Source organism: Ctenopharyngodon idella, chromosome 24 (assembly GCF_019924925.1).
Source record: "Ctenopharyngodon idella isolate HZGC_01 chromosome 24, HZGC01, whole genome shotgun sequence".
Taxonomy (NCBI): Eukaryota; Metazoa; Chordata; class Actinopteri; order Cypriniformes; family Xenocyprididae; genus Ctenopharyngodon; species Ctenopharyngodon idella.
Window position 1 is genome coordinate 29,174,395 of NC_067243.1, and position 23,281 is coordinate 29,197,675.

Sequence of the window (23,281 nt, forward strand, 5' to 3'; positions counted from 1 at the left end):
GGACACCATCGGGCTGTCTTGTGAGCCAGCTTCAGAAGAGGCTTCCTTCTGGGACGATGGCCATGCAAACCGTCTTGTTGCAGTGTGCGGCGTATGGTCTGAACACTGACAAGCTGACCTTCCGCTTCTGCAACCTCTAATGCAATGCTGGCAGCACTCATGCATCTGTTTTTTGAAGCCAGCTTCTGCACCTGACGCACAGCACAAGGTCTCAACTTCTTTGATTCAACTTCTGTGGCCTGTTCCAAGTGGAACCCGTCTTGGAAAACTTCTCTCTATGACCCTGGCCGTTGTGCTGTAACTCAGTTTCGGGGTGTTACAGATTTTCTTATAGCCTAGGCCATCTTTGTGGAGAGCAACAATTCTAATTCTCAAATTCTCAGAGAGTTCTTTGCCATGAGGTGCCATGTTAACATCTAGTGATCAGTATGAGAGAATTGTACTCAAAGCACCAATTTTTAACTGCTCTAATACAAGATACACACATTTGTATGGTCCTGTCAAGCAGACAAAAACATGAACATGATGAATAGGACATGTGGCTTTGCATGGTTAAACAACATACAACTGTTATCACTTAGGACAGGGGTCGGCAATTAAGTTTGGCATCGGGCCAAAAAAAAAATTCGCCACTAGATGGCGGGCTAGAACATAGTCAAAGGATAATTTAAGAAATTAATTGAAAAATGCAACTAGAATTGCCTGTGACAGAATGTAACAGTGTCTTTTGTAACTGGTATTGAGCTACTCTGTGTTAAATCCTGTACAGTCATTAACAAAAAGCCACATTTGTGTGGCGGTGTCCGGGTTTTACACTGGATAAATTAATAAAGCAGAGAAGTGACAAGTAACCTGGCAAGTATCTTCATTCACCAACTTGCAACACAGACTGCCTTGCTAAAAATAAACGTGGGAGATGCGGAATGGATAAAAATAACTTGAATAAGCCCATTGACGGCATGTTTGAGTCATGCTCTTAACGAAATGTTTTATTTCCTCTTTCCATATTGTGAATAATAAATGTGTAACATTTTAATTTGCTTGTTACACAATGGATCCTAACTTATTGTAATAATTATTTGACATAGCCTACTAAATGTTACAACACAGAAGGGTCGGAGACAGGAGATCACAGACAGGGATGTTTATTGATACCAGCAGAGTAAACAGCAGTGCAGGTGAGTATGAGGCAACGTAAAGGTGATTAACTGGAGTGAAGATAAGTGATACTGTCCTTTTGTGGTTGCAGACGTGAAGATCTTGAATGACGTTGGAGAAGATGGACGTTGAACAATGAACACTCACACACGGACTGGAGATCACACGAGGAGAACTGGAGACGCTGGAGACAGGTAAGTAGTTTGGTAGGAGTCCTTGAGGTAAGCATACAGGTAAGTTTAGATGCAAACGAGACCAGACAATGTGGCTGTGAGTGTTCTTTATACTGGTGGTGATGAGGTGCAGGTGCCGGTGATCAGAACTCAGGAGATGGAGTGCGCTGTGATTGGTGGATGGTGGAGCCTGGCGTGTCTGTGACAGTGCACCCCAAACAGAGCGTTGGTGGAGGCATTGGAGGAGGGCAAAGTTTCCTCTGACCAGGTGATAGGACTGACGAGGATGGTCTTAGGGAGTATGGTTTCTGGTTCTTCTGATCTTTCTTCAGGAGCATGGAGTCGAGATAGGGCATCCGCCTTGACGTTTTTGGAGCCGGGACGATAGGAGATGGAGAAGTCAAAACGGGTGAAGAATAATGACCAGCATGCTTGTCGAGGGTTCAATCTTTTAGCCGCTCGCAGGTACTCCAAGTTCTTGTGGTCAGTAAGAACTAGGAAGGGATGTTTAGCCCCCTCCAACCAATGCCTCCACTCTTCAAGTGCCAACTTCACGGCCAGAAGCTCGCGGTTACCGATGTCGTAGTTGGTCTCCGCCGGGTTGAGCTTGCGGGAGAAGGCACATGGATGGAGTCTACTTGGGGTCCCCTGCTGCTGAGATAGAACCGCTCCCACTCCTGTGGTGGAGGCATCCACCTCCACTACAAAGGGCAGGTCTGGATTGGGGTGGACGAGGAGGGGAGCGTTGGAGAAGGCTTCTTTGAGGGTTTCGAAGGCGTTGGTGGCAGCTGGTGTCCAGGACAGAGACTTGGGCTTATTCCGGAGAAGGTTGGTGAGTGGATGGGCAATGGAACTGTAATTCTTGATGAACCGGCGGTAGAAATTAGCAAAACCAAGGAAGCGCTGGAGTTCTTTGATGGTGGATGGAGTGGGCCAGGTCTTAATGGCTTCCACTTTCCCCTCGTCCATCCGGATGCCTCTGTGGTCGATGATATATCCCAAGAAGTGCACTGAGGGTTGGTGGAAGGAACATTTTTCAGCTTTCAAGAAGAGATGGAATTTTCTCAGGCGTTGGAGGACCTCCGCAACGTGGTGGCGATGTTCGGCCAAGCTCCGGGAGTAGATTAAGATGTCGTCGATGTAGACTAGCACGAACTTGTGGAGAAACTCCCGGAGCACCTCGTGTATGAAGTCCTGGAATACGGAGGGGGCGTTGACCAGGCCATACGGCATAACAAGATATTCATAGTGGCCGGTAGGTGTCACGAAGGCGGTCTTCCACTCGTCCCCCTCACGTATCCGGATGAGGTTATACGCGCTGCGGAGGTCCAGCTTGGTGAACACAGTGGCACCACGGAGATGTTCCAGAGCAGCTGGGACGAGGGGAAGGGGGTATCGGAACTTGACGGTGATTTTGTTGAGGGCACGGTAGTAGATACATGGCCGCAAGTAGATTCTTCCCCTGGGCACTGACTCACCCGGAAGCAGATCGATGGCGCAGTCCCATGGCCGGTGTGGAGGCAGCTTGGAGGCTCTTTGCGGGCAGAAGACGTCACTGAAGGGGGCGTAACATGATGGTATGTCGACAGAACGTTTCTCAACTGGGCTTTCGATGGAAGTGGCACAGATGGAGAGATCTTCAGAACGAGGAGACGAAGGAACTGGAAACTCGGAGATGCAGTTGGAGAAACAGGTTTCGCCCCACTTCAGGATCTCGCCGTTACTCCAGGAAATGATGGGGTTATGCTGCTCCAACCATGGGCGCCCTAGAATCACGTCAGAGGTGGATTCCTCCAGAACCAGCAGATGTATATTTTCACGGTGCAGCACTCCGACCCGAAGCTGGATAGGTCCAAGACAGCGACGTACGTGCCTTCTACTGAGGAGTCTGCCTGTTACTAAGTGGATCTGGTAGGTGGTTGGAGATGGCGAGGTCTTGAGCTTGAGTTGTCGACAGAGGGCGCCGGAGATGAAGTTGCCTGCTGACCCTGAATAAATAACCCTGACCCTGCGGCAGTAAGGTTTACGACAGTGGTGAGTGGCTTCATCTTATTCATGGAGGGAATGATGGTACTCACCATGGGACACGGAGGACGAATTGGGCATGCAGAGATTACATGCCCAGGAGAACCACAATAGAGGCATAGATTCAGGGTCAGCCGCCTTTGTCGCTCAGTAGAAGTGAGTCATGAATTTTCTATTTGCATAGGCTCGTTGGCTGGTTCTGGAGGGCTGACGGATTCTGGCCGACGGAGGAGAGTGTTGAACAGTGGCTGGCCCTGGTGTTCTTCGATACATGACTGCATACGAGAGGCAAAGCGGATGGAAAGCTGGATGAAGCGCTCTAGGCCGATGGAGTCCTCGTATGCAGCGAGATGCAACCGCACCCGAGGATCCAATCCTTGCCGGTAGGTGGTGATAAGGGCTTGTTCATTCCAACCACTTGAGGCAGCTAGCATTCTAAACTGTAAAGCATATTCATTGACAGACATTGAACCTTGTTTAAGATTGTATAACTTCTCACCGATAGACGAGTCTGAGGTCGGCTTGCCGAAGACTTCCCGGAAGTGGGCAACGAAGCTGGAATATGACTGCGTGATTGAACTGTTCTGAGACCAGATGGAATCTGCCCACTGAAGTGCTTTGCCTTGAAGTTGAGAGATTATGAACGCTACCTTAGTGGTATCGGTGGGGTACAGGTGCGGTTGCATCTCCAGGACCAGCGCACACTGCAGGAGGAAACCGCTGCAGTCCTCCGCCGAGCCAGAGTAGGGCGCTGGTTTGGCCATGGGACTGGCGTGAACAGGAGGTGAAGGAGCGGTGACGGTGTTTGCGGAAGTGATCACTGGAGGAGGTGACGATGTGCTGGAGGTGAGAGCTCGGCGCAGGGCGTCAACAAGCTCTTGGAAGGGATCCGGGTGGCTCATGCTGGTATCTGGATGTTAAGGTCCGGTCTTCTGTTACAACACAGAAGGGTCGGAGACAGGAGATCACAGACAGGGATGTTTATTGATACCAGCAGAGTAAACAGCAGTGCAGGTGAGTATGAGGCAACGTAAAGGTGATTAACTGGAGTGAAGATAAGTGATACTGTCCTTTTGTGGTTGCAGACGTGAAGATCTTGAATGGCGTTGGAGAAGATGGATGTTGAACAATGAACACTCACACACGGACTGGAGATCACACGAGGAGAACTGGAGAAACTGGAGACAGGTAAGTAGTTTGGTAGCAGTCCTTGAGGTAAGCATAGAGGTAAGTTTAGATGCAAACGAGACCGGACAATGTGGTTGTGAGTGTGAGTGTTCTTTATACTGTTGGTGATGAGGTGGTGATGAGGTGCAGGTGCTTTTTTGACATGCTATTTCATTTGTGTTACGTACTGTATTGCAATAACATGGCCTCGCCCCCTTTGTTGTGTGTTCTCGGGGACGGGGTTTATGTAAATTTTAGGGTTAGTGATGTCACCAATCCAGGAAGAAGCTCGTTGTAGTCCCTACCAGCCGTTTGTTGTAGTCCTTAAACAGAATTCTTTAAAAGAAAATATCTCCCTTTGCATTGAACTTTGAGCATCGTAACTTTGCAGATGTTGTTTATGCTCAAACAGCAACATTACACACTAACTAAAGTAAAAAAAAGTCAAATCATAATCAACCAGCCCTTTAAGAAATGTGCATTGTGCAATAAATAAATACTCCAAATAAAGTTTAATTATAATTTTATATCAGTAAGTTCTAAATGATATGTCAATAAATATGTTAATGGATGTGAAGAATACTTAGTTTGAAATAAATGTATTTTAAATAGATTTTGGTATAGGGGCAGCATGGGAAGTGGGAGTGCTGTGGACCAGCTACACCAGCACAGTTTTTCTTGATCAGTTAGACCAGGACTAAACCAGTCTGGACCAACATGGCATTCATGCTGGTTTATGCTGGATTTTTCAGCAGGGTGAGTTGACATTATCATCCCACTCTCTTATCTGTCACCTTCCTCCAGTGCATTAGTATGGAGGTGATATTAATATACTTCCCTCATAATTCAGGAATGGGTGAATTGTCAGAGCAGAAAGTGGACTTTGTCTCCATTAGAGTCCCACTTTCTTATCTGTCGCCCCTCCAGCACAAGTCAGTGATAGTGTAGACGTGGAGCTGAACTCTACAGGCCCTTCAGGAGCAGGTTTGGACACTAAACCAATGAGACAAACATTATAGTCTTTATCCACCTTGTTTTTAACATAAGAGCAGCTCGGCCATTTGTAAATTGAATGTGTCTGGCTTCAGGTGTCATTCACTTCTGAAGACTTTGGGAAGAGAAGATACAATATGCTTATTCTTTGTCATTTATTTATGAGTGTTTCATCAACTTTGGGCACCTAATATCCCAGGGGTTGAATTTTATTAAAATATAACAGATATAATCCTTTAACCAGACTATCAATGAGAAACAAGAAGTTAAATCAGACTTTATAAACATTGTATTTCAAGCTTGTCAATTCTTTGGAATATGATGGGAGGAAAAAAATAAAAATAAGTCAGTGCTTTTGCATTCGGCTGCAAACAGCAAAAGGTTTTGTGAGCGAACGCAAAATTTCTCGGGGTAACGTAAAAGCATTGTTATTCCTTCCATCTCATATTTGTTTGTCCCATGTTCCCTTTAGGGGGTCCATAGACTTCACATATGAATGCTGGGTGAGAGAAAACACATTGACACTGAATTTCCAACCTGCTTCTCCTTGGAATACCATGCAATGAAATGTTTATTTTGGGAATTGTCTTTGAAATGTCTTTGAGAGTGAGCAGCAGTCTTCAGGATAATGATTTAAATAGAAAGAGTCACTTTGCATTGTCACACATGCTTCAGTGCTCTGAGAGTGTTCATAGTGCTGTGAGTTTAACACTTCATGACTGAGAGCAGAACAGAACACAATCTTCATCATCACACAAGACAAAAGAACAACAATGAACAAAATCACCTTCTTCATCTGGACTCTGATCTGTATATCAGGTATACAGTGAAACTCTGACTTGCTTATAACTAAAAATACTAAAGTTTTATATTTTATGAATATGACATCTATTTCTAATATGACACATCATGTTCTATTGCCTTGATGTACTTTACATTTGAATATATTCATTTCTCTTCCAGTGGACAGATCACAGTTACTCGAACTCGAACTGTAGCTTATACAGTTGGACCAGGACAAACTGTTGTGATGAGATGCTCCGCCAGCACTCCTTTAACAGGCTGTAACCCACCCTGTCTGTCCTGGTACTTACAGAAACCTGGAGAAGCTCCTAAACCCATGATTTATTGGACCAACAGCCTCCAGTCAGGAACTCCATCTAGATTCAGTGGCAGTGGATCTGGCAGTGATTTCACTCTGACCATCAGTGGAGTCCAGACTGAAGATCCAGGAGATTATTACTGTCAGAGTGTACACTATCCAAACAGTGTATGGGTGTTCACACAGTGATAAAGAGTGGTACAAAAACCTCGGTCAGTCAGACGTCACAGTGATGCACTGATACAGCTGAGAGATACTGCAGCTGCTGATGGAGGATCACAAACAACACAATGGTGTAAAGAAGAACTGCAGTATTCAAGTACCAGAGACTTTATTTATTATGATGTATTAACCTCTTAACCCGCACCGGCCCGTGGGTGGGCTGCAGTGTGACGTCATAACATTTACACTTAATTTTTTAACACTTTTGGCCTCAATATGGTACCATTTGAAAACTTAGATTCTCAGCTTTACATAGAATATAATGACTTTTGCTGTTTCACATTTATCCTGTATTTGCTTTACTGTATCTTTATATCATAATCGCTGTATTTATGATGTTAGAACATTGTTAAGGGTTTCTGTCATAATGTGCATCAGTGTGATTAGTGAATTTTCCTTTAAAGTGCTGCTTTTAACCATTGAATTTTAGCATCTCATTTGCACATGTGTCTTTCTATGCAGGGATGAGAGAGTAGACCTTCTGATGTGTGTAAACTAATCTTACCTCACAGTTTATGATTATTAATTATTGATGATTATTAATTATTAATAAATCGGTTGATGAGCATAGTTCCTGCATGTGTGCTGGGTCGGGACTATCCTCGTTCATGTCCGTGGCATGTACAGCAGAGACAGCCTGTCCAACAGCATTAAGTTCTTGTTATCAGGGACGACGTGAACCGACAGGCTTTAGATGGGAGTCTCAATCGTTCTGTTGGCACAGATGCAATCACTCGACCTGGATAACATCAGAATATTCCCTGACTGCCCCAACACAGAGGGTAGTGAGGGTGGAGCTGGCAGTAAAAGATGCCTTCCACAACTTTGAGCTCCTCATGCACCTCTGGGCAGAACGCTCAGTGCAGGGTGGAGGGTCCACATGAGCACAATGTTTGCAGCAGCCCGGGCAAACACAGCAGAAATCTCAGCGTCAGACTCAGTCTGTGCAGCCACCCCTGATGGTGAGGCCCAGGTGACTCTTCCACTTCAGAAAGAAAAAAAGAAAAAGATTCCCCCGTGAAACAGTGTAATATAAAATTACCTCAGGTATCCAGTGCTAGTTTCGACAACATTGTCCTGCTTCCTTTGAAGTTGCAGTGAAAAAGACTAGGTGTTGTTTTTATTCCACTATATTGACTTTGTCAGCTAAATCCACTGTTGGATTAGATCGGCACTGCAGTTTTGATTTGGTGAAGGAGGAGGCCATCGAGTAAAAAAGGTTGAGAAACTTTTCCTGCAGTTCGATTACATTGTAGTGGCAAGTTTTGGAGGGCCAAGCACCACTAACATTTATATAATATAAAGATTATGTTACATGCTTAGTACATCAAAAAAATAAAAATAAAATAATAATAATAATAATAATATAAAATAAATAAATAATAATAGTAATGTTTTTGAAAGGTTTGATGTACCATTGTGTTGTTTGTGATCCTCCATCAGCAGCTGCAGTATCTCTCAGCTGTATCAGTGCATCACTGTGACGTCTGACTGACCGAGGTTTTTGTACCACTCTTTATCACTGTGTGAACACATCTTTACTGTTTGGATAGTGGAAACTCTGACAGTAATAATCTCCTGTATCTTCAGTCTGGACTCCACTGATGGTCAGAGTGAAATCACTGCCAGATCCACTGCCACTGAATCTAGATGGAGTTCCAGTATAACGGATTGTTGCTGCATATATGAGGAGATTAGGAGCTTCTCCAGGTTTCTGTAAGTACCAGGCTAAACCATTACCATTATACACTGCACTGCTGGTTTTACAGTTTATTCTGACTTCTTGTCCTGGTTGAACTGCTGTTATTGATGGACTCTGAGTTACAGTGTACTGTCCTCTACACTCTGAGAAAAAGAACAAGAAAAAAAAAAAAAAAAGTATATTATTTAAAATTATAAACATTTAATATTTTAAGAGAATAATTGTGGAGCTGCGTTACACAAACCTTGAGCAAACAGTGTGAGAGTCCAGATGAAGAAGGTGATTGTGTTCATTGTTGTTCTTTTGTCTTGTGTGATGATGAAGATTGTGTTCTGTTCTGCTCTCAGTCATGAAGTGTTAAACTCACAGCACTATAAACACTCTCAGAGCACTGAAGCATGTGTGACAATGCAAAGTGACTCTCTCTATTTAAATCATTATCCTGAAGACTGTAGATCAGTCACAATCACATTTTCCAACAACTTCCTCATGTTGTGAAACATGTCAAACAATTATACACACATTTCTGAAGTCTATTGACAGAATCCTGTATATTATTGATTTGGTCATTATTAATATTTTGTAAGGTCACTGAACACTTTCTATCATTCATTCTACACTGTTCTGGGCTCATTATTAGTTGATGTAATAAACTGCAGCAGCTCTTTGGTTTAATTGTGTTTCTGAATGACACAATATCAGTGTTCAGGGTGGAAGATTTCTCAGTTCTCTGGTACTGAACAACATCCATGAGCTCCAGCAGCATTAAAACACACTGTGCTCTTCTACTGTGTGGAACTGCAGTGTCAGTAATGGAGCGTCTAACAGTTTAGTTCAACAGCCTTTACTGAGATACTGCAGCTGACTGAATGTGTCGTCATGTTACAGTTCAGTCAGACTGATCAGTGATGGCATCAAAGTCATCAGTGTATTTATACACCATAGGGAAGATGTCTCTTTAAGAACAGTGTACATTTACTGCTAAATTGTATTTGCATGTACAAGAATAAGATTATTATTCATTGCCCAGTATATTATTATGGAAATGAATGGAATCATTTGCAGATTTAAGTAGTAAATATACTACGACGTGTCAAAAAATGATTGATTGCGACCTTTGACCTTTGACATGACCTTTGCCCCTCCCCCATGGGACCACCCAAATATTACCCCATCCCCCCATAGTTGACCGCTGTATGAACTCCATGACCTTGGGGTTATGGAATTTAAATGGTGGTTGACCTTTGACATGGGTTATGAATATGTCCATTGATTCTTTGCATTTTTGAAACATCTGTGGTATTGACCTTTGGGTCATTTGTAGGGTGGAACAAATGGCTGATTTTTGAACTTTGACACCATATTTGAAGTCCTGATGGTGATTTATGAACTTTCGGGGTCACACATGAGCAGATGTGTGACGGCATCCGCATTCCGGCACATAGGCTATAATCTTCCTGTGTAAGCAACAAAAATAAGATTTTTGGATCAAAATAACAAAATAAACATGGTATATTTTATAAAATAGAATACACAAACACGCGCACACACACACACACACACACACACACACACACACACACACACACACACACACACACACACACGCACACAAAAAGTGAAAAACATTCACATCTCCAAAAGATTGTAACATGCTGAATAATAAAAAACGGTTATTAAATTTAATAAGACTGATAATTATAGTTAAATAAAAATATAAAAAGTTTTCCTCCAGCAATGATATCTGAATGGGTTAACAATTGCTTTTAGTTTGAAATATAAATTTAAAAAATGTGTTTATATAAGTAAAAGAATATTTATTTTAACAATGTCAATGCAAAAAGGGAATTTGGACATGTTCAGACATGTTCCATGTAAAACATGCATAAGACATGGTTGTTTTTATACTGGATATTCTCTCCCCTAAACACATGTATCGTAGTAAACGTTTTCATTTTTATATTTTCAAAAATATCATTTAGTATAATTTAAAAAGGTGTTTTGCAAATGAGGGATACGTTTTGGTAGTTACATAAAAAAAAAAAAAAAAAAATATATATATATATATATATACATTTTGCTTTTAGTTTATACTGAAATCTAAAAATCTCTCACTGACTCTCTCTCTCTCTCTCTCTCTCTCTCTCTCTCTCTCTCTCACTCACACACACACACACACACACACACACACACACATTTCAAAAAAGAAAAACATTCTGTTCTTTGAATGAAGATGGTAATAAATAAAAGTATAACAATGTTAATAATAACAAACAGTTACTAAGCCAAAATTATTCACCAGTTATCACTGTAAAGCTGCTATGACACAATCTGCATTGTAAAAAGCGCTATATAAATAAAGGTGACTTGACTTGACTAAATTTACTGAAACCAATTATTATAGTTTTAGTTAAATGAAAATATAAAATTTCTTACTTGTTGATGTCCTTAACATGAAATGGCTTACAAACTATCTCATTGTCTCTCCAAGTGACTTGCAACAATGCATGGTAGTCACAGAGACAGAAGGGGAGAACGCAGGTCAGCGAGGGTGGATGAAACAATATTTTGTTCAAGCTAACCTTTATTTTCATAGCATAAATGTAAAAGTTTAAAATACATCTTTTAAAATTAAACATTCGTTCAAATTAAATCAAATCTTTGACATTTTATGTATCAGTGTATGTATAAAAATGTATGGGTCTCACAAGCCATCTCTCACATTGTGTAACATTTTCAATAATTCAATATGAAAATCACCAAGCATTTTCAGAGAGAAACAATGATTTCATTCAGAACCTGTGATGCTTCAGGTTAGTTCTATAAAAGGAACTTATCTCTATTTTAAATTGAAATGATTCTAAATATAAATAATATAAAATGTTACTAAAAAATTATTTAAACAATTTAAATATAGGCTAAATTAATATATAAATTAAAAATAAATATATTTTTAAAAAAAAACCTTACATTTTCAGAGAGCCAAAGTAGGTCCTTTTGCAAATGATAATAAATAAGTAAAAATGAAACAAAAAGTATTAATAAAATAAAATCATTCAGAAAACGCCCCCAGATCCTCCCAGGAACAAACTCCAATGTGAATGAGAAATGGCAGGGTGGAGTCAGACAGATGAGTCTCTGTCACAGTGTATGTTAAGACAGCTAACTCCATTCCAGAGTGAATGTTTTTGTACTAAATTTATTTCAAAGCACAATCTTAAAAGTTTAAAATAGGCTTTTAAAATTAAAATATTGTTTAAATTAAATCTTTAAAGATTTAATAAAAAATCAAATATTCTTCTTAGAAGTCTACAGAATCAGGATAACATCTGATGCCAATGGTAGAAATTATATTGCTTAAATTTAACCTAAAGTATACTTTTTATTAAACAACATCTGTTCAAAAACCTGTACATAGTCATCTTAGATCTTATTTCTCAAAGATTCAAGCAAAAGGGTTAGGGTTAAGTTTTTGAGAAAACAGCATGTTAAAAACATCATGTTAACTAGAAATATTTCATTTGAATTGATTTAAAAAAAAAAAAAAATCCAAACACGAAGGTGTCTGTGTGTTTGACTACTCACAGATGCAACTCGCACGTCCCCGTAAAAACGAGAACACTTAACTTTGCTATTATTTAGCTTAAGTTGCATCTTTAACAAAATCACTATGCATTTTCAGAGAGGGATCCTAAACAATCATTAATGATGGCCTCAGGATATAGGCTGATGAGGTGATTTACAGATCAGTCACTTCTCTGTGCTGAGGCTGTCTGTTGCTACTTACTAACCCCCACTGACCCCCAACAATTTTGCATGGGTGTTAAACACCCTACAAGTAGTCATTTATTTCAACTGTGTTAATTTCAAAACAGCATTTTTCAATAGAGTGAATCTACACATCCGAGGTCTTTCAGAGACATGACTTCAGGATCAGTGGGTCTCTTGAGAATATTTAATTGTGCTTAAAAAGATCAGGCCAAAGCCCCTACATGATAATGTCCACATCAGACTCTGTACTTGAAAATATCTTTGCTGTTAAATATGTTTAAAAAAAACCTCACATGTAAACTTACATTTTTTTAAGGTGACGCATGTCTCATAGATCTATACGATTTACTTTTCTTATTTCTATAGTTTCAATTCCTAATAAATGTAAAGTAAACCAAAAGAATAATGCTGTCAAATGTTCACTGTGATGTTTTTAACAAATAGATTACCTTATTCCAAACAGTTCCTCACACAATGAAACCATTAAGGATAGCCAAAGGCTCATGACAATGGGTGAAAACACATTACTATGTAAGATAGTTTTACCAAAAATCAAATACATTATTACATTTAAAAAAAAAAAAAAAAAAAAAAAAAAAAAAAAAAAAAAAATAATATTGTTTTAAAGTTAAAATAAAAAGTTAAAAGCCAGCGTATCTTCATACCATGTCTTCTGACACAATTTTTGCTTTATAAAATTCGCGGTTGTTATTTCTAGGCTCATGCTACCATTATCAGCCTGTTAAATATGAAGTTAATACATGATGAAACAGGAGAATCATGTTACCAAATTCTTTTGACACAATGTTTTTAAGAAATATGTTTTTGTTTGCTTGTTTTTAAATACAACTAAACCAGATAACACAATGTTTTTCTTTTGACAGAGTATTAGACAACAATTATTTTCCCCAGTGGTGTTGGAACAGGTCTTATTTAAAAGTTTTGGTCATTTTCAACATGTATTATACAATATTTGTACGTTAGTATCAAGGGTCCACACCATGAGTGAAGGTTTTAGTAATGCTTTAGATCAGAATCCAGATTTTAGCAACCAACATGACATTAAATAGTTGTACCAATTTGTTTATAACAATGTTTATAACAATTTTTTTAGATTATTATTATTTTTTACTCAAATAAACAGATACTGAATATAGCTTACTGACATTGCTTTTTCCCCTACAGATAAAAGCCGAACATTTTCTATGTAGAAATTATGTGAACACACAACTCAATGAGAATATTTGATACAGTTTTTTATACAATTTATTTTCAGAAATTCAAAGGGCGCAGTTACAAAGAAAATAAATCGATAGTTCTTGTAGTGTAATTATCCATCTCTTCGATGTGGGATTGCGTGAAGCATCGACACGAATAGTAAGTCTGGTTGTTTGTGCTTGAAACGATTACAAATGAGACATATCTAACCATTGCGCTGAAAGCTATGATTTCATTCAGTTTGAGGTGGGTAAACAAAGTTACACACTGTAGTAAAGCTATAGATACATCTCAAACATGATCTTTGTACAAATTTGTACAAATTAAGTGAACACAATAAATTCGCACATCTAAATTCAAGAGGCCTAGTAACTAAGAAAGCAGCGACATTATGTAAGAAAAGTGTTATACTGCATGCAGAAGTCCACTCTTGATCTATTGTGATAGGCATTTGTACCCCCTTCACTGGTCTTAGTCACATTATAAAGACTATCAAGATCACTGGTAGCATTTTATTTGTCGGTCTGTATATGTTTTTAGCCGAATACTCCTCTCAGGTTGCTGTCAGTGTAAGTTTTTGCAAATCATCACCTGTGTGATGAACACATGAATATGACTGAACTTTTGACAAAACCAATTCTTTTTAACAGTTCATTTCTTTCAACATCCCAGCATGACGTTAAAGAATATGTGTACATATTATAGTACGCAGTTTTGTTAGAGTCTATGCCACACTGTTGTAATGCAAGCTCATTTGAGAACTATAACATTGCATATTGCATACCCTTGTAAAGAAGAAATTCAAACAAACATTATACAGGTATTATACGTACACAATTTACCATGTGTGTACGACATATAAGATACATTTAGCTATAATGTAAACATAATACAGAAAACCTCTCTTCTGATCTATTGCAAAAGATTGTAAATGCCATTTTTTTCCACTATCAGTCTATCACCCTGTTTACAATTTTTGTTAATTTATCATTTGTTAATTTTGTTAAAATACAGTTTTAGATGAAGACTGCTCTCTGAGTTTGGTCAAACATACAGCTACTCACAGGAATTAATGAAAACATGAAAGATGTAGTACTGATGTTCTTTTTGATGTTCTGATGTCGTCTTTCTGGTCTGTCTGCGGTCACAAGACACATAATGCGCTTTAAACAAGTCTTGCCGTTTTTCTGGTACATTCTGTTACATACTATCGCACTTAGTTACAGCGTGTTACAGTTGTGAAAAAATATTGTCTCTGTACTCTAAACAAGACTTCAATAAAAAGTAACTTGATTAGTTATTTTAAGTGAAAGGTTAGTTGATTCAGGCCGTTTTACGATCAAAATTGTTAAACATCTCTTAATTTTTAATATATGCTCCTGCGTAAATATTACTTGTTTTCATTTACAAAGAGGTCAGACAAAATATCTTATATATATCAAAATATCTATATATATTTATAAATAACTATGATAGTGTTACAGGTCCTAGGTACAGTCGGGTGTCTGTAAGAGAGAGCAAGAGATGATTAGGTTGTCACTCAAGACGTCCTCTGTCGTTAATAAAAAGTTTCAGCGTCATTAAGGCAAGCTCTGTAACTGTATTCGTAAATACGATGAAATAACTGTAACCATACAAATATCGGCTATGAATAACTAAAACAAAGCCTAACAACATACACACATGACTCTAACTCTTTCACAAACCAGACTGACCCCAGGTAAGGATACCTCAAATACCCAACTCGCAATAGTTAGATATCTTGACTTTATCCGCATGTTTAGGGGCGCTACGGTTCTTGTCCTCATACATTTTATGTTTCTTTGATTATATTCACTTTTTTTTTTTTTAAACAGTGTTTTAACATCTCCATTCTTCTTTTGTCTGTAATTGTAATTTTGAGCGTATTTGTTTCCATTACTGTTTTACCCATTCCATCTTGTCCGAAAATCAATGTCTTCTACACATTTAGGTGTATTGTGACGTTGAAATTGCACTCTCGCTGTTCTCTGCATCTCTTTGTTCGTAGCATTTAATTGATTTAATAAATGGGAGGTTTAACCATACTCTTACTCATTTTATGTACTGTATTATATTTTACGGTATAGAATGCGGAGCAAAGATCTTTGAAACGTAGCTTGTAAAACATTTAAATGACTTCAAACGCCATATATAGACGTTTTACCCTCCAGGGGTTAGACACAGCGGGTGTTCACATTCTCTCTAGTTAAAACCTACAGGCCCTACCTACTGAATAAGCTTTAGGAAACAGTCTGCAAATCTAGAATGGCTACTCCACAAGCTCCTGAAACTTCTGATGAAAGTTATATTAAAATGGAAGAAAATCTTTCTTACGCACGGCAGAAAAAACACAGGATTCGTTTGACCAAGATTCTTCATGAAGATGAAAATTTTGTGAAACAGGAATTTCAGATGGTCGATGTTTATGTGGGCGGCTTTGTTTTTAACAAAGCATCACGCACGGTCAAACTCTACGCTACAGAAATTTTTGAAGAAGAATTTACATCACAGACACCTTGTGTGCTTTTGCCCGCCAAGGACTGGTCATTTTTCTACAATCGTATCTGAGCCGATCTGAATGGGATCGCTGGTAAAAGCTTTTACATGAACAAGTGGGATGGAGTTGCCCCAAACGTGCGTTACAAGGTGATAAAGCCCGGTGATAACGTAACCATATCAAACTGTTGGAACAAGTCGCTTCATGACCAAAACCTCATTAAGTTGATGAAACCCTGTGAGGGATATGAAATGGACTTTTGGTCTCAAAGCAGCAACGTTTCTGACGACGAGTGGGACAGCAACTGGCCAGTTCCAGAGGACGATCCCTTCGAATGCTGCATCTCTACAAACAGTCTATATTTTGAGTGGAGCGATATACCTGCGTTACATACAGTCTTTTTAACAATAGAAAAGTTGTTTAATTCGAGCTGAATTCATTTGAAGCATTGCTAAATGTTTAATCAGTCATGGTGATGTGCCTTAATATGTATTAAAATGGTAACGTGATATAGCAAAACTTGAAATGTACAATGATATTGTAATGTATCGTGCCCTTGCTTCTGTTTTGTGTTACTTGCTCTATGTGTAATTGTTTTTGTTTAATATACTGATTGGATCCAATTTCCTTCGACTCTAAGAATCTGTATGTTACAGACATAATGGTTTATTCCAATTATGGAATTTGTTTGTATGTATATTTAAGTAAGTATTTAATATGTAAGTATGTATATTTTCAAAAAACATTAAAATAAGACCTTATTGATGTGAAGTGTTATATACAATATGTGCATTACGTTTAAAATCTTACTTGAGACAATTTAATACGACGGTGTCAATAAAAGTCTTTAATAGTAATACTAAAGTAATACTAAATTAAAGTATTTTAATATTTTAATATCTTAATCTTAACTCTTTAGTAAAAGTGAAATGTTGTCACAGACACGCCAGGCTCCACAGTCACCCAATCACATCGCACTCCCTCTCCCGAATACTAACAAGCCTCACCTGACGCCAATCCACACTCATCACCACTGCCACATAAAAGACACGCCAGTTCACTCAGTCACTGTCCGGTCTCGTTGACACTAACCTGTGTTTACTTACCTCTTGGACTCCCTTGCTATCGACTTACCTGTCTCCAGCGTCCTCCGTGATTCCCAGTGTCTCCTCGTCTCCTGTGCTTCTCCGGTGTGTCTTCGTTCCCACGTCTCCTGGTATCCACGCTCCCTAAAGAAACATTCAGACAAGTATCAGTGCCAGCTCATCTGCTCAGCGATCCATTCATCTGCATTCTCTTACCTGCATTCTGATCACGCTCTGCATTACCTTCAATAAACCTGTTAACCCGTATCTGTGTCTCCGTCCCCTTCTGTATGTAACAAATGTCTGCACAAAAAGAAATTCCATCCTATCTACATGTTATGGATCTTATTTTGAACAATTCATAAGTGCTTGTTTTTTGTTTTGTTTTTTGTTTGTTTTTGACCTCGTAACTTTTTAATCAAAATATCTGGATTGAGTGAAATGAATGAGTAAACCTCTCTCTGGTGATATATGCAGGACTTTTACATTTTGCTATTTCTGTTGCACATTGTGTCGTTAATTTTATATCATTATTTATGACTTCCTGATGGCTACCGCCTGCGGGAAGGGTGAGGGCGGACCCCAATCGACTGTCCAGATAAAAACTCTGCAAGAGAGCTCAGTTATCGCAAGCATCCTGGGTTTCCTAACCAAGGCATCTATCTCTACAATACGACATCAGCATCAGTGTGGACCGCAGTGCTACTACAACATCTCATTGATTAAAAGTCGAATGAACATTGTCTGGTTGTTATATGGCCCGCCAAAATCAACTTTCCTGATTGTCTGAGCCTGACACTTCTTCGACTCACACTTTGCGGACAAACGATCAGATCTAAGGACTCACTCACAGGAGATTCAAGAAAGTTTATATCAAAGACAAAGTTTATACTTTATACTTATACTTTGAATTGTTATTAAATACATTAAGTTATTTTGCTTAATTTGGTGTTTGTGGCTTTTCTGGATCAGGGGATTGAAGTGACCGTCAGTCATTTTCGTTTTATTTATTATTTTTATTTTATTTACAATAATTGTTACATCCTCCTACCCCTAGACAAACTGGGAGGATCGTAACATCAGTGATGCATCAAAGTCATCAGCATATACACCATAGTGAAAATGTCTCTTTAAGAACAGCGTACATTTACTGCTAAATTGTAATATATTTGCATATTCATTGCCCAGTATATTATTATGGAAATGAATGGAATCATTTGCAGATTTAGTTTAGATGTTTTATTGTTAATCACTGTTAATTCTGCAATAAGCCTCATTTTTCATCATGATCATAGTCAGTACAAATATTGCAATCATAACTGATATTTATGTTTATTTCTCTGTTTTCCACATACATCACATGTCTCATATTTAATCTCAATCATCTCCACTTACACTATTGTCTCTTAAAAAGTTGAAAATGATGCTGAAACTATATGGTCATCATTTTTGAATAATTGTTTCAGTTTATTTCACTCTTTGTTTATTAGGTCATCATAGATTTAATATGTAGTAATATTAGGATATCTTTGATGGATTTTCACAGGCTTAGACTGAATGTTTGAGTCTGGGACAAGAGTGTAAAAAATCTAAGATATAAGATAAAAACACATTTGCAAAGCAGTAAAATCTAATGATGAAGGCGTGATAAAAGGTTTCCAAGATGGTTTCTGGATTCTGCTCCATGTTGACATGATCGAATCCCATAATATCTGCAGATCTCTTATTGTACCAAAGGTTTTCTGTTGGATTCAGATCTGTGATCTTGAAGGCCACTGAAGAACATTGAACTGATTGTCAAGATCACAAAACCAGCTTGAGACGACTTCTGCTTTGACACATCATCTCACAAATACATGCAGGTCATTTGCATTTCTATTGAATTTGTGACTTTTATCTGAAAATGTCTTTTGTCAGTCTGTTTACAAAATGAAAAGAGAAATAAATCTTCAAAATCCCATTCAGTTCAAGTTTATTTATAGTGATTTAACAACACATATAAAGCAACTTTACAGAAAATGCTTGTTTCAATATTACAATTTAGTCAGAGATTAGTGTGTCAAAATAATGTCCATATGACAGTGATGAATATATATATATATATATATATCACTGTCACTGTCATTTTAATAGACAAATACTTGAGAATCTATGAATGGATCATTATTACAGTGATTATTATGTTTCTAGCATGTTATATGTTTGGCACCGGTTCTTTTACACCTTAAAGATGGAGTGTGTAGTGTTTCATTTTTTGAACAACCATGTAGGAAGACACATCATGACCATATTCCAGGATGACAATGTCAAGATTCAGCAGGGTTAAAATTGTGAAAGAATGGTTCAGAGAGCACGAAGAATCATTTTCACACATGAATCGGCACCTCTGAGTCCAGATCTTAATTTTTAAATTAAATTAGATTAAATTTCATTGAAAGCCTTTTGGAAGTGCTGGAGGAGACTTTACAGAGTGCAGGACTCTTGCATTGTCAATACAAGGTCTTGACCAAAAATTGATGCACCTCTTGATGGAAATAACATCACAACATTTATTTCCATCAAGAGGTGCATCATTTTTTGTATCATTCAGCACTCTGTAAAGTCCCAAAGACTTTCAATGAAATTAAGGTCAGTGCCAATTCATGTGTGAAAATGATTCCAACTTTTTTTTTGGCTGGGCAGTGTATAATATATATGAGGTTAGTTAATGTCACACTCAGTTGAGAAATGAATGTGTTCGTGATTCAGCAGCAATAACAACTTGTGCTCATAATGATTACAGTATAAGGTATCTGAGGTAGAAACAGGGAAGCAAAAGGAGAAGAATTAGCATAGCTGCTGTTCATAGCATTTCAGGCAGAAGATGATCATGTGACGATCATAACATTTCATCAGATACAGTATAATTGTAGTAAGTTCATGAGAAGCGTATTTGTTTCCATTACTGTTTTACCCATTCCATCTTGTCCGAAAATCAATGTCTTCTACACATTTAGGTGTATTGTGACGTTGAAATTGCACTCTCGCTGTTCTCTGCATCTCTTTGTTCGTAGCATTTAATTGATTTAATAAATGGGAGGTTTAACCATACTCTTACTCATTTTATGTACTGTATTATATTTTACGGTATAGAATGCGGAGCAAAGATCTTTGAAACGTAGCTTGTAAAACATTTAAATGACTTCAAACGCCATATATAGACGTTTTACCCTCCAGGGGTTAGACACAGCGGGTGTTCACATTCTCTCTAGTTAAAACCTACAGGCCCTACCTACTGAATAAGCTTTAGGAAACAGTCTGCAAATCTAGAATGGCTACTCCACAAGCTCCTGAAACTTCTGATGAAAGTTATATTAAAATGGAAGAAAATCTTTCTTACGCACGGCAGAAAAAACACAGGATTCGTTTGACCAAGATTCTTCATGAAGATGAAAATTTTGTGAAACAGGAATTTCAGATGGTCGATGTTTATGTGGGCGGCTTTGTTTTTAACAAAGCATCACGCACGGTCAAACTCTACGCTACAGAAATTTTTGAAGAAGAATTTACATCACAGACACCTTGTGTGCTTTTGCCCGCCAAGGACTGGTCATTTTTCTACAATCGTATCTGAGCCGATCTGAATGGGATCGCTGGTAAAAGCTTTTACATGAACAAGTGGGATGGAGTTGCCCCAAACGTGCGTTACAAGGTGATAAAGCCCGGTGATAACGTAACCATATCAAACTGTTGGAACAAGTCGCTTCATGACCAAAACCTCATTAAGTTGATGAAACCCTGTGAGGGATATGAAATGGACTTTTGGTCTCAAAGCAGCAACGTTTCTGACGACGAGTGGGACAGCAACTGGCCAGTTCCAGAGGACGATCCCTTCGAATGCTGCATCTCTACAAACAGTCTATATTTTGAGTGGAGCGATATACCTGCGTTACATACAGTCTTTTTAACAATAGAAAAGTTGTTTAATTCGAGCTGAATTCATTTGAAGCATTGCTAAATGTTTAATCAGTCATGGTGATGTGCCTTAATATGTATTAAAATGGTAACGTGATATAGCAAAACTTGAAATGTACAATGATATTGTAATGTATCGTGCCCTTGCTTCTGTTTTGTGTTACTTGCTCTATGTGTAATTGTTTTTGTTTAATATACTGATTGGATCCAATTTCCTTCGACTCTAAGAATCTGTATGTTACAGACATAATGGTTTATTCCAATTATGGAATTTGTTTGTATGTATATTTAAGTAAGTATTTAATATGTAAGTATGTATATTTTCAAAAAACATTAAAATAAGACCTTATTGATGTGAAGTGTTATATACAATATGTGCATTACGTTTAAAATCTTACTTGAGACAATTTAATACGACGGTGTCAATAAAAGTCTTTAATAGTAATACTAAAGTAATACTAAATTAAAGTATTTTAATATTTTAATATCTTAATCTTAACTCTTTAGTAAAAGTGAAATGTTGTCACAGACACGCCAGGCTCCACAGTCACCCAATCACATCGCACTCCCTCTCCCGAATACTAACAAGCCTCACCTGACGCCAATCCACACTCATCACCACTGCCACATAAAAGACACGCCAGTTCACTCAGTCACTGTCCGGTCTCGTTGACACTAACCTGTGTTTACTTACCTCTTGGACTCCCTTGCTATCGACTTACCTGTCTCCAGCGTCCTCCGTGATTCCCAGTGTCTCCTCGTCTCCTGTGCTTCTCCGGTGTGTCTTCGTTCCCACGTCTCCTGGTATCCACGCTCCCTAAAGAAACATTCAGACAAGTATCAGTGCCAGCTCATCTGCTCAGCGATCCATTCATCTGCATTCTCTTACCTGCATTCTGATCACGCTCTGCATTACCTTCAATAAACCTGTTAACCCGTATCTGTGTCTCCGTCCCCTTCTGTATGTAACAAATGTCTGCACAAAAAGAAATTCCATCCTATCTACATGTTATGGATCTTATTTTGAACAATTCATAAGTGCTTGTTTTTTGTTTTGTTTTTTGTTTGTTTTTGACCTCGTAACTTTTTAATCAAAATATCTGGATTGAGTGAAATGAATGAGTAAACCTCTCTCTGGTGATATATGCAGGACTTTTACATTTTGCTATTTCTGTTGCACATTGTGTCGTTAATTTTATATCATTATTTATGACTTCCTGATGGCTACCGCCTGCGGGAAGGGTGAGGGCGGACCCCAATCGACTGTCCAGATAAAAACTCTGCAAGAGAGCTCAGTTATCGCAAGCATCCTGGGTTTCCTAACCAAGGCATCTATCTCTACAATACGACATCAGCATCAGTGTGGACCGCAGTGCTACTACAACATCTCATTGATTAAAAGTCGAATGAACATTGTCTGGTTGTTATATGGCCCGCCAAAATCAACTTTCCTGATTGTCTGAGCCTGACACTTCTTCGACTCACACTTTGCGGACAAACGATCAGATCTAAGGACTCACTCACAGGAGATTCAAGAAAGTTTATATCAAAGACAAAGTTTATACTTTATACTTATACTTTGAATTGTTATTAAATACATTAAGTTATTTTGCTTAATTTGGTGTTTGTGGCTTTTCTGGATCAGGGGATTGAAGTGACCGTCAGTCATTTTCGTTTTATTTATTATTTTTATTTTATTTACAATAATTGTTACATCCTCCTACCCCTAGACAAACTGGGAGGATCGTAACATCAGTGATGCATCAAAGTCATCAGCATATACACCATAGTGAAAATGTCTCTTTAAGAACAGCGTACATTTACTGCTAAATTGTAATATATTTGCATATTCATTGCCCAGTATATTATTATGGAAATGAATGGAATCATTTGCAGATTTAGTTTAGATGTTTTATTGTTAATCACTGTTAATTCTGCAATAAGCCTCATTTTTCATCATGATCATAGTCAGTACAAATATTGCAATCATAACTGATATTTATGTTTATTTCTCTGTTTTCCACATACATCACATGTCTCATATTTAATCTCAATCATCTCCACTTACACTATTGTCTCTTAAAAAGTTGAAAATGATGCTGAAACTATATGGTCATCATTTTTGAATAATTGTTTCAGTTTATTTCACTCTTTGTTTATTAGGTCATCATAGATTTAATATGTAGTAATATT

The 23,281-nt window shown here is 38.2% G+C and overlaps 1 protein-coding gene across 11 annotated transcripts in view; it reads left to right on the forward strand.

The window, feature by feature from the left end:
* Positions 1-23,281, forward strand: part of LOC127506791 (immunoglobulin kappa light chain-like) — a 114,500-nt gene that overhangs the window by 43,801 nt on the left and 47,418 nt on the right. The window contains exon 1 of one of the 11 annotated variants that reach the window (XM_051883620.1): positions 6,532-6,797. The exons of 9 other annotated variants lie outside the window; for them this stretch is intronic. In XM_051883620.1, the coding sequence (XP_051739580.1) occupies positions 6,547-6,797 (251 nt within the window). In that variant the 5' untranslated portion in view covers positions 6,532-6,546. Of the gene's footprint in view, positions 1-6,531; positions 6,798-23,281 lie in introns of those variants that run through there. One more of the 11 variants, XM_051883621.1, reaches the window with a different exon arrangement.